This window comes from Taudactylus pleione, unplaced genomic scaffold, assembly GCF_031769625.1.
Source record: "Taudactylus pleione unplaced genomic scaffold, aTauple2 ptg000032l, whole genome shotgun sequence".
Classification (NCBI taxonomy): Eukaryota; Metazoa; Chordata; class Amphibia; order Anura; family Myobatrachidae; genus Taudactylus; species Taudactylus pleione.
The window spans coordinates 48,699,047-48,711,700 of NW_028284434.1; the positions used below are offsets into that span (position 1 = coordinate 48,699,047).

At 44.6% G+C, this 12,654-nt stretch overlaps 1 protein-coding gene across 2 annotated transcripts in view; it reads left to right on the top strand.

The window, feature by feature from the left end:
• IFT140 (intraflagellar transport 140) overlaps positions 1–11,034 on the top strand; it is a 114,700-nt gene extending 103,666 nt beyond the window's left edge. For both annotated transcript variants that reach the window (XM_088452080.1, XM_088452081.1), the window contains 5 exons: positions 3,905–4,111; positions 4,426–4,638; positions 4,715–4,881; positions 6,446–6,587; positions 7,481–11,034. In XM_088452080.1, the coding sequence (XP_088308206.1) occupies positions 3,905–4,111; positions 4,426–4,638; positions 4,715–4,881; positions 6,446–6,587; positions 7,481–7,684 (933 nt within the window). In that variant the 3' untranslated portion in view covers positions 7,685–11,034. The remainder of the gene's footprint in view (positions 1–3,904; positions 4,112–4,425; positions 4,639–4,714; positions 4,882–6,445; positions 6,588–7,480) is intronic.
• Positions 11,035–12,654: the final 1,620 nt, after the last annotated feature.

Genomic DNA, 12,654 nt, shown 5'->3' on the forward strand with positions numbered 1-12,654 from the left:
ATAGCTTAAAAATGGTATCAGACAGTACAGTATGAGTCCAGGTTACAAAGTTGTGGACAGTATAAATGTATTGAAGAATCAACACTAGAATAATTGAACAGAGCCTTTATACTCTGTTACAATATATTGTTAAATGCCTATAAAATAATAATAGATATAAAACTTACAAATGTGCTCCATGCATGGAAAGGGGACCCAGGATCAAGAAAAAGAAAAAGTAATGGGTGGGTCATTGTCAAAGAGTAGTATGTAGTCAGGAAGCAGACGGGCTAAATGCCGACTGCCGGCTTCCCGACTTTCTAATCCCGGCGTGGTACTAATGACAGGCGTCGAAAACCCCTGGGAGGGTTAGGTTTAGGCTAGGGGAAGGGGGGTTTAGGGTTAGGCACCTCCCCGGGAGACTTAGGTTTAGGCTGCGGGGAAGGGGGGTTAGGTTTAGGCAATTAGGGGGTTTTAGGGTTAGGCACTTAGGGAGGTTAGGGTTAGGCACCCCTAAGGGAGGGTTAGGGGGAAGAATTAGGTTAGCATACTTACCTTTTGACGATCAGGATTTCCACCCTTGCCGGGCAGCCGCTGTCGGGCCATGCGGCCGGCGGTAATACCCTACTACACCTGTATGGCGTAAGGTGTTCAATATTTGTTATCGAAGGGAAGGGGGATAAGTCGTTTAGGTAACTCTTAAACATCAAAAAGTATTCACTCTGGTTTCCTTATGAAAGAATATTTCAGTCCATCACATTAGGAAAATATGAAATAACTTGCGATGATATCGCTGGAGAGCAGGAGGTATGGGCTGAATCCAGTTTTAAATCTGTTTTTTTATAGCGGCATTAATGTCAATTAAAAGTGCTTTGCCTCCTCTGGATGCCTGCTGACCCCTAAGAAGCAGTTCCAGAATAGCACACTCTGGAGTAAAGGGAAAATAATTAGGCTGATTTTGAAAATAATAAAAAACATAACAGATGTCACCAGATTTAGATATGGAATCACTTCTTTTATCCTTGCATGTAGATAGAGAACAGGAGTAGTAGCTGTCTGGTGAATTAAGCACTATCTTCTGTGGGGGAAAGCCAACCACGGGGTAGGTGCAAGCTTACAGCAGGGATGACTAATCGGTTGTCCCGTATCGATCTTTTGGATCATTACGGGATCACCATCACTGCATTTAATACAAAGAAAAATCAGAAAATAACATGACACTATGCCCCAACATGACCTGACCACTGTACATGACCACAATATAATTCTATTACACTCTATACAGACATAGGACACTACACCCCCAACATGACCTGACCACTGTACATGACCACAATATAATTCTATAACATTCTATACAGACATAGGACACTACGCCCCCATAATGACCTGAACACTGGACATGACCACAGTATAATTATAATACACTCTATACAGACATAGGACACTACACCCCCAACATGACATGACCACTGGACATGACCACAATATGCTCCCCACCTCTGGAACTCCCTCCCACTCCCCATCAGACTCTCCACCTCTTTGCAATCCTTCAAACGGGCTCTCAAGACCCACTACTTCATCAAAGCCTTCCAGCTATCATTTTAACTCCCTGCTACATGCTCCTTCCTCCCCATCTACCCCATCTGTGTCAAACCTGTTTGTCTTCCCCTCCCCTTTAGAATGTAAGCTCTTACGAGCAGGGCCCTCTACCCTCTTGTGCTTCTCCCTACTTTATTTTCATCTACTTCTTACTCACCACTAGGGCACCTAACACTTGGTTGCTTATGCTCTGTTGCTTATCTGGGTGTTATGGTCGCTAATGTAGCAATATATATTATCCATGTCCTGGTCCTGTATTGTATTGTTCTGTAAGTCGCTTGTCTACAATTTGTTTATGTACTTTGTAAGGCGCTGCGGAACACTTGTGGCGCCATATAAATAAATGATGATGATAATATAATTCTATTACACTCTATACAGACATAGGACACTACACCCCCAACATGATCTGACCACTGGACATGACCACAATATAATTATATTACACTCTATAAAGATATATGACCTGACCACTGTACATGATCCTAATATACATCTATTACACTATATACAGACATAGGACACTACGCCCCCAACATGACTTGACCACTGGGCATGACAACAATACACATCTACAGTCAGGTGCATAAATATTGGGACATTGACAGAATTTTCATATTTTGGCCTCTATTCACCACCACAATGGCTTTGAAATGAAACAAACAAGATGTGCTTTAACTGCAGACTTTCATATTTAATTTGAGGGTAATTACATCCAAATCAGGTGAACGGTGTAGGAATTACAACAGTTTCTATATGTGCCTCCGACTTTTTAAGGGGCCAAAAGTAATAGGACTATCAACTCAAAAGCTATGTCATGGACAGGTGTGGGCTATTCCCTCATTATTTCATTATCAGTTAAGCAGGTGAAAGGTCTGGAGTTTATTCTAGGTGTGACATTTGCATTTGGAATCAGTTGCTGTCGACTCTCAATATGAGATTCATAGAGCTGTCACTATCAGTGAAGCAAGCCATCATTAGGCTGAAAAATCAAAATAAACCCATCAGAGAGATAGCAAAAACATTAGGTGTGGCCAAATCAACTGTTTGGAACATTCTTAAAAAGAAAGAACGCACTGGAGAGCTCAGCAACACCAAAAGATGCGGAAGACCACGGAAAACAACTGTGGTGGATGACAGAAGAATTATTTCCCTGGTGAAGAAAAACCCCTTCACAACAGTTGGCCAAATCAAGAACACTCTCCAGGGGATAGGTGTATATGTGTTAAAGTCAACAATCAAGAGAAGATTTCACAAGAGTGAATATAGAGGGTTCACCACAAGATGTAAACCATTGGTGAGCCACAAAAACAGGAAGACCAGATTAGAGTTTTCCAAGCAACATCTAAAAAAGCCATTACAGTTCTGGAACAACATCCTATGGACAGATGAGACAAAGATCAACTTGTACCAGAGTGATGGGAAGAGAAGAATATGGAGAAGGAAAGGAACTACTCATGATCCAAAACATACCACCTCATCAGTGAAGCATGGTGGTGCTAGTGTCATGGCGTGGGCATGTATGGCTGCCAATGGAACTGTTTCCCTTGTATTTATTGATGATGTGACTGCTGACAAAAGCAGCAGAATAAATTCTGAAGTGTTTCGGGCAATATTATATGTTCATATTCATTCAAATGCTTCAGAACTCATTGGACGGCGCTGATGTCTATGCATTCCATACTTCAGGCTGTAATTGACTGCAAAGGATTTGAAGCAAAGTATTAAAAAGTGAAAGTTAGATTTAGGATTGTTTAGTTTGTCCCATTACTTTTGGTCCCTTAAAAAGTGGGAGGCACATATAGAAACCATTGTAATTCTTACACCGTTCACCTGATTTGGATGTAATTACCCTCAAATTAAATCTGAAAGTCTGCAGTTAAAGCACATCTTGTTTGTTTCATTTCAAAGCCATTGTGGTGGTGAATAGAGGTCAAAATATGAAAATTCTGTAAATGTCCCAATATTTATGCACCTGACTCTATTACACTCTATACAGACATAGGACACTACACCCCCAACATGACCTGACCATAATACACATCTATTACACTCTATGCAGACATAGGACACTACACCCCCAATGTCCTGACCACTGGGCATGACCATAATACACATCTATTACACTGTATACAGACATAGGACACTACACCCCCAACATGACCTGACCACTGGACATGACCATAATATAATTCTAATACACTCTATACAGAAATAGGACACTACACCCCCAGCATGACCTGACCACTGGACATTATCAAAGTAACATTAGTCAGTGTCAGTTGTCAGTGGGACATGCTTTCCAATGTATACTTCCCCACAGTACTACGACGCTCTTCAGCTATGCCTGGAGCAGAACCTCATAATCACAGAAGACATGGCGGAAAAGATGACTGTGTCCAAAAACTCCAAAGAGCTTAGTGAGGAAGCCAGACGGGAGCTGCTGGAGCGAATCGCTGACTGCTGCATGCGGCAAGGGAATTATCACCTCGCAACCAAGAAATACACCCAGGCAGGGAACAAGCTGAAGGTAAGACCGATCACGCTAACTGGTTCTTCTCTTTGTCTCCGTACTCAGAACAGCCAGACGTTACTGTAATGCTCTGATAGATGAAAAGCACTGTAGCTAGACGTAATGCTGAAAATGTTATTTAATAAAGTATTTAAATACCATATACTAAGCAACGCAGAGCGTTTCCAAGGTTGATAAATAATGGTGATGTGGGAGATGCAGGTATGAGAAATGCACCTTCCAAGTTACAGTAGAGCAATGCATGGTATTGAAAGTAAAACATTTGTATTATGCTCCATTCTCTCCAGACTTTTCCCTGTTGTCTTTTCTAGGCCATGAGGTCCTTGCTAAAGTCAGGTGACACGGAGAAGATTGTGTTCTTTGCTGGAGTGTCTCGGCAGAAGGAAATCTACATCATGGCAGCCAATTATCTGCAGTCCCTGGACTGGCGTCAAGATCCCAACATCATTAACAACATCATTACCTTCTACAATAAGGGAAGGGCCCTTGACCTTTTAGCTGGCTTCTATGATGCCTGCGCTCAGGTGAGAGCTTGGAACAATGAATCAATGAGAATAGACCATGTTTTCTTGCCTTTTCCTGATCGCTCCTATATTTTAGGTGGAGATTGACGAGTATCAGAATTACGAGAAGGCAATAGGGGCACTGACAGAGGCTTACAAGTGTTTGAGCAAAGCCAAGATGTGGAGCCCAGAGGAGCAAGAAAGAAAGCTATCTGACATGCAGAACAAGGTCACCCTGGTCAAGAGGTTTGTCCAGGCACGCAGGTAAGGTATCACTCCAACCAATGTATACTTTATACAATTCTGGGACATATTGTATTTTCCCAAACTCCACTATTGCAGTCCAGGTTTTAAGAATATCCATGCTTGAGTTCACATGGTTAAATTACATTGACTGAGGTACTAATTAAGTCACCTGTGCTCAAGCATGGATATCCTTAAAACCTGGACTGTAATGGCAGAGTTTTGGAACTTCTGGTATATAGACATTTATATGGCTCTGTAATAGACACCCAGCAGTGTAAGGGGGCCCTCCTAGCAAGTCCCCTTTTGGCATCACAGCTTGAAGTTTGATGGGCATTCCCACCTGGCCAGCAGAGCTAGCACTTCCAACAGTGTTACTCCAGCAGTAGTGCATTACTAGCAATGCTATCCCAGCATGGCTTCTCACTGAAGGTCTAGATACTGGGGAGAGAGGGATGGAGTGGGTTCATTATGCAGGGATGAAGGGGGTGAAATATTAAGTGCTTACTTGTCCTTAAATGTTCTATGAATGTTCTGTATTACTATTGTTTTACATACACTGGTCAGGTGAATGAAAAACACTTGCAGCACTGTCACACAGTGGAGGTCACGTATGATGCCTGCATACGGATGTATCACCGGTGTACCTCAATGTGCGCAAATTACAGGTGCGCCTCGGTGTGTGGAGAGGCGGAGAAATCAAAAGCTTGTTTTTTTCTGTGTTTTATTTGTATATTAAAAAATTACATAGAATTATTTACACGTCAGCAGCCTGATCATCAGCGATCGGGCCATCTCCAGCTCTTGGCCTGGAGGCACGCATGCATCAAGGCACATTATCGTAGTCGCATGCTGCCAGTCATTATTCACAGTGTGATTGACAGTCACGGAGCATTTGGGAGTGGTAACGTGGAGTGTCGGCTAATTACGCAGGCGTGTCGCGACCGATTCAGGGGAATCACATCCTGTGTCTGTGATACCCTACGTAAGAAATTTGGCTTCTACGTCTCTGTTCCAGCAGACAGTCTGCACGACCATAGAGTTACTCGAGACTGCTAACATCGAACGGTCTGTGACCGATGCTGCGTCTTTGTACGCAGATGCTTGGATTTGCAAAGATGCCAGTGGGCGTCACAATACATATTCCAGAGGCTGCGAGATTTGCATATTTTTGCATAGCAGCTGCATTCGGGATCACTGCTGGGGTGGCAATAGCGTACAACTTTAAATCAGGCCCCGGGTCTCCAATAAGCCTGCACCACGCATTATATGAGTAAAGCTAAATTAATAGGAATATTGCACATGGACTCTGCTTGCTAGTTTATCATTGCTGTTCTTTACCTAAGTGATGTGACTGTTCTCTAGTGATCTGATTGGTTCTATATATTGCCACTCTATACATCAGTGTTGTCACTGTAGTTCCTAGTAATGTATTAGGCTGTATGCTGCCACTTTGTATATCAGTGAAGTCATCGGATCCTAGTGGTTTGATAGGCTTGTGACGGGTATGCATTAATCCACAACTGTACACAACCACAAACTCACAAAAGTGCAGACAGACAATAAGTTATGGTTGCCCCAACAGAGCCTACTCCATGGACAAGCAAGAGTCCATCAGACAATGTGAGCTGCTGCTGGAAGAGCCAGACTTGGAGAGCGCTGTCCGTATTGGAGATGTGTATGCGTTTCTGGTGGATCATTATACACAGCAGGGAGACTTTCAGAAGGTAAAGTGGGCAGCTGAGATGTATGATCCCCAGCAGTGTAGCATAAAGCAGGGAACATCAGTGCCTGTGGCTGATCTGTGGCAATATGCAGCATTTTACACAACCAATTTGGTTGTTTTTGATCAAATTGGCTCCAAATTGCTTACCGAAACTACCAGCTCAATCCATCGGATGTCGATTGAGACTGCCTGAAAAGCCCCATTTGGCCAGTGTGTGCAGCCCTTGAGTGGCAAGAATATGTAGGCTCCATGTGATCTCGTTGCTAGGCCTGAGAGCTTTGATCACCCATGTATATGGCCAAATTGGGTACAGATCATATCACTCTGAGCCACCAAACATTTCCATGTATGGGAAGATTCTCACTGAGTACAGCTAATAGTTACATTGGCAGACAAGGATCAATGCTCCTGAATTCCACTTTAATTAAATAAGAGAATAACTTGTTGATTTTGGATAAAATGAGGGATGAGAATAAAATCTACTTAATACTAGATTAGAAGAAACAAATTGGTTATCATTAAGGGAAGTGTAATGCTATAATATTATCTTTTCATTAAACCAAACTAAACAACTCTAAACTAAGCCCAACTGTGACTCTCCTAACAGCTGCCGTTCTCCTGGGATGAGTATGTCACTTACAAGTTGTTCAGGGGATTTATATTGTAGGACATTCAACAAATGAGCTTGGATATGTTGATGTCACCCATTGTTTGGGATATAAAGCCCAGGGAACCATAAACCACTCATACCACAGCTGGAGAACATTGGTGTCTTAACTAAGATTGCAAGGGGCACATACTGTATGCAGCCGGATGTCTATATTAGAGATGTTCACACATCGAAAACATGTTCCTGTGCTACTAACATTCCCACTCTCACACCCTTGTCACCAGGCATACCGCTTTCTAGAGGAAATGAGATCCAAGATGCCCTCGGTCAACCTAAGCTATTACGTATCGCAGAGCACAGTGGAGGCGGTGTACCGGGCCCTTTCCATCCCCCTCAGCCAGCAGCCGGCATCTGAGCATGTGCGGCACAATAGCATGGAAGATAGCGAGGAAGTGGAAGAAGCGCCCGATATAGACTACGACGGTTAACCATTCCTGCATCATAGATCCCTGTCATTGGCTTGTGCCCCCAATTCCAGCATGGAGATACACTGTAAATGACACAACCATATCGCACGTCATGTTTATGTGCGCCTGGCCTTCTGACACCATTCATGCTTCTTATCTTGGACCTTAATCCCATCACTTGGAGCATTAGTGAGAGACCAAAGCTGCTAAATAAAGGATATCTGAACAGGTCTATCACCACACTACTGCACATATCCCTCGCCAATCTAAGAGGCCTTTTGCTAGTGAAGTCCCCAGTGCCGCTCCTTACCCTAATTGTGTACAGTCAGAACTGTCGGCAGCGTTACTCCGGATACCAGGGACGAGCTGACCTATGGAACCAGTGACAGATTTATTTTATGATGCTCTGATATTAACGTGCAATTTACTGAGCAGAGAGCTGTGTTTCTTATAAGCAATGGGATCATGGCATGCATAATGTTATCTAATGTAATTAGAAGCCGGTGTAACAAAGTGTAAATTCTACTTCCAGCACATTCTGCGTCAGCATAGATGATGGGCACTGTACTGCAGAGGTAGCATATAGACAAAGATGATGGGCAGGGCAATGTACTGCAGTGGTGTATCATGAATCTGCGTGGTGTCACAGTACTGATGGAAGCTGATGCAGGCAGATGATGGGCAGGACATTGTACTGCAGAAGCATATCATGAATAGGCGTGTCACTGTACTGATTGTAGCTGATGCAGTCAGATGATGGGCAGGGCATAGTACTGCAGAGGTGTATCATGAATCGGTGTGGCGTCACTGTACTGATTGTAGCTGATGCAGGCAGATGATGGGCAGGGCATAGTACTGCAGAGGTGTATCATGATTTGGTGTGGTGTCACTGTACTGATTGTAGCTGATGCAGGCAGATGATGGGCAGGGCATAGTACTGCAGAGGTGTATCATGAATCGGTGTGGTGTCACTGTACTGATTGTAGCTGATGCAGGCAGATGATGGGCAGGTCATTGTACTGCAGAGGTGTATCATGAATCGGTGTGGTGTCACTGTACTGATTGTAGCTGATGCAGGCAGATGATGGGCAGGGCATTGTACTGCAGAGGCGTATCATGAATCGGCATGGTGTCCCAGTACTGATGGAAGCTGATGCAGGCAGATGATGGGCAGGGCATAGTACTGCAGAGGTGTATCATTAATCGGCGTGGTGTCACAGTACTGATGGAAGCTGATGCAATCAGATGATGGGCAAGGCATAGTACTGCAGAGGTGTATCATGAATAGGTGTGTCACTGTACTGATTGTAGCTGATGCAGGCAGATGATGGGCAGGACATTGTACTGCTGAGGTGTATCATTAATCGGCGTGGTGTCACTGTACTGATGGAAGCTGATGCAGTCAGATGATGGGCAGGGCATAGTACTGCAGAGGCGTATCATGAATCGGCGTGGTGTCCCAGTACTGATGGAAGCTGATGCAGGCAGATGATGGGCAGGGCATAGTACTGCAGAGGTGTATCATGAGTCGGTGTGGTGTCACTGTACTGATGGAAGCTGATGCAGTCAGATGATGGGCAGGGCATAGTACTGCAGAGGTGTATCATGAATCGGTGTGGTGTCCCAGTACTGATTGTAGCTGATGCAGGCAGATGATGGGCAGGGCATAGTACTGCAGAGGTGTATCATGAATCGGCGTGGTGTCACAGTACTGATGGAAGCTGATGCAGGCAGATGATGGGCAGGACATTGTACTGCAGAGGTGTATCATGAATCGGCGTGGTGTCACAGTACTGATGGAAGCTGATGCAGGCAGATGATGGGCAGGACATTGTACTGCAGAGGTGTATCATGAATCGGCGTGGTGTCACAGTACTGATGGAAGCTGATGCAGGCAGATGATGGGCAGGACATTGTACTGCAGAGGTGTATCATGAATCTGCGTGGTGTCACAGTACTGATGGAAGCTGATGCAGGCAGATGATGGGCAGGACATTGTACTGCAGAGGTGTATCATGAATCGGCGTGGTGTCACAGTACTGATGGAAGCTGATGCAGGCAGATGATGGGCAGGGCATAGTACTGCAGAGGTGTATCATTAATCGGCGTGGTGTCACAGTACTGATTGTAGCTGATGCAGGCAGATGATGGGCAGGACATTGTACTGCAGAGGTGTATCATTAATCGGCGTGGTGTCACTGTACTGATGGAAGCTGATGCAGTCAGATGATGGGCAGGGCATAGTACTGCAGAGGCGTATCATGAATCAGCGTGGTGTCCCAGTACTGATGGAAGCTGATGCAGGCAGATGATGGGCAGGGCATAGTACTGCAGAGGTGTATCATGAATCTGCGTGGTGTCACAGTACTGATGGAAGCTGATGTAGGCAGATGATGGGCAGGGCATAGTACTGCAGAGGTGTATCATGAGTCGGTGTGGTGTCACTGTACTGATGGAAGCTGATGCAGTCAGATGATGGGCAGGGCATAGTACTGCAGAGGTGTATCATGAATCGGTGTGGTGTCCCAGTACTGATTGTAGCTGATGCAGGCAGATGATGGGCAGGGCATAGTACTGCAGAGGTGTATCATGAATCGGTGTGGTGTCACAGTACTGATGGAAGCTGATGCAGGCAGATGATGGGCAGGGCATAGTACTGCAGAGGTGTATCATGAATCGGTGTGGTGTCACAGTACTGATGGAAGCTGATGCAGGCAGATGATGGGCAGGGCATAGTACTGCAGAGGTGTATCATGAATCGGTGTGGTGTCACAGTACTGATGGAAGCTGATGCAGGCAGATGATGGGCAGGACATTGTACTGCAGAGGTGTATCATGAATCGGCGTGGTGTCACAGTACTGATGGAAGCTGATGCAGGCAGATGATGGGCAGGACATTGTACTGCAGAGGTGTGTCATGAATCGGCGTGGTGTCACAGTACTGATGGAAGCTGATGCAGTCAGATGATGGGCAGGACATTGTACTGCAGAGGTGTATCATGAATCTGCATGGTGTCACAGTACTGATGGAAGCTGATGCAGTCCGATGATACTCAGTGTAATCCCTGCACATTTACAATCAGCCAACTTTTACTATTTATATCACAACAAAGGCAGAAATGGGGAAAAAAAATTTTTTGGTTCTTTTCTAAAAAAATTTAATTATTTTCTACTGTCTGTATATATACATACATGTATAAACAATAAGATTTTATAGATTATTTTGTCAGACTCTGCCCATACACGATAAAATCTCAGTTGGACATAGAATGAAATGCTGAGGGAAGCTGTGAATACATTGTAATCTGGGTCTTATTTTGTTACATCATCTTACCATGCACCCTTCATAATGAGGAGGGCCCTTTATTAAACATAGGAGGATTTACATTATCATGACTATCAAATTCTCAAATAATTTCACCCCTCACTATATTTTCATACATTACCCACAATGGGGCTGAGTTGTAGGACTGCCCCTATCCGTATGCTTGTTGTCATAGTTGCAGAGGGGGCTGTCCATAACGGGTGCAGGGTGAACAAGGTCCGATCGCCCTGAGGCCAGTTCTGTTATTTCAACCAGTCCTTCACAAATATGGAACCAGCGTCATTTGTCTGAAGAAATATGATGTTTGCACAGAAAATAGCTTGGATTATGGCACTGTGCCGGTCATTGCCATCTTCTGCGCATGCACCTGCACCAATTTTCCAGGAGGAGGAGCCAACACAAAAACTTGCACAAAGGCTCTTTCATTTGTTAATACACCACTGCATAACTATCATCATTTTCAGTGCGCTCTTAAAAAATCCCTGGTGCAAAATACCTGTAATTATGCACATGCACAACATATGTATGATCAGCCCAGGCACATGCCTAGTGCGAAAACACGCACTAGTAAAACTGACTTGCGACAGTCCCAGTGTGTTTAGAATTCTGTACATAACCAGTCTGGACAAAGGCCATCTAGTCTATATGTTTCTACAGATAAACCCATGGGTCCTTAGTTTGTGTCTCGGTCTAACACTGAGCTACAGATGTTTAGCGTGCGCTTATTATAAGTGCATTAATTGATGATATGGGTGGGGTGTTATTTTCACTACACTACTTCTGATTGACTTGGGGCTGCATAAGAAATGAAGGAGACAGGTGAGGCTCTGTGTTCGAAACTCCTTCCTGCCACCAACTGTTGGATGTCTCCCGAAATGCTCTCTTCACTATTGGCACAGGCAGTGTCCAAGGAACCAATGCTGCCACAGTGTCAGTGGGCGGGTACCGTAGCGGTTGACTGCTTAGTGAGAGTGGTAAGTTATGTGTCCTCTGCTTCTTATTGCGGTGAAGGGAAGGGGTTGCTAGCAAAGTAAGGATGGACATAGAATGCATCGCCATCAATGGATTCCAATGGTACCTTCCATCGATGGCAGGAAACCATCGACTGAAAGCCATCAATGGTTTAAACCATTGTGTGCGGCCATGCGAAGGGCGGGCTAATCAGAGGAAAAAGGCCATCACTGGAACTCAGCCATAGATAGTGGAGAAACATCAATGTCCATTCCTAAAGCAAAACAGAGTATAGGGCTCTACTGCAGAAGCCGGATACTGGAGGACCATAAAAGAGCCAACCTGTAGGGCGTGCCTGGCATGTGCTGGGGCATGGGGGAAAGTGCATACACCGAAGCTGAAATAAGTCATTACAGATGCAGCACCAGCAGCTCCTCTCATGTGTCCCCATGATGGAATACCTAGTTATGTCATAGATGTGGTGGCATAGGTCAACCTCAACCGAGCCCACCAAACCGGTCTGGACACCACATTAAAGGCCTGATTCAGAGAATTACGCAATAGCGATATTTATGCAGATTGAGCAATTTTTTTGCTATTGCGCATGTGTGTAAGTCACACTGTGCACGTGCAGCGATTGTCTTGTGATTTCGCTCACATAGAGAACCCATTTGCAAAGTGATTGACAGGTATTTGGGGGAGGTAACTGGGGGAG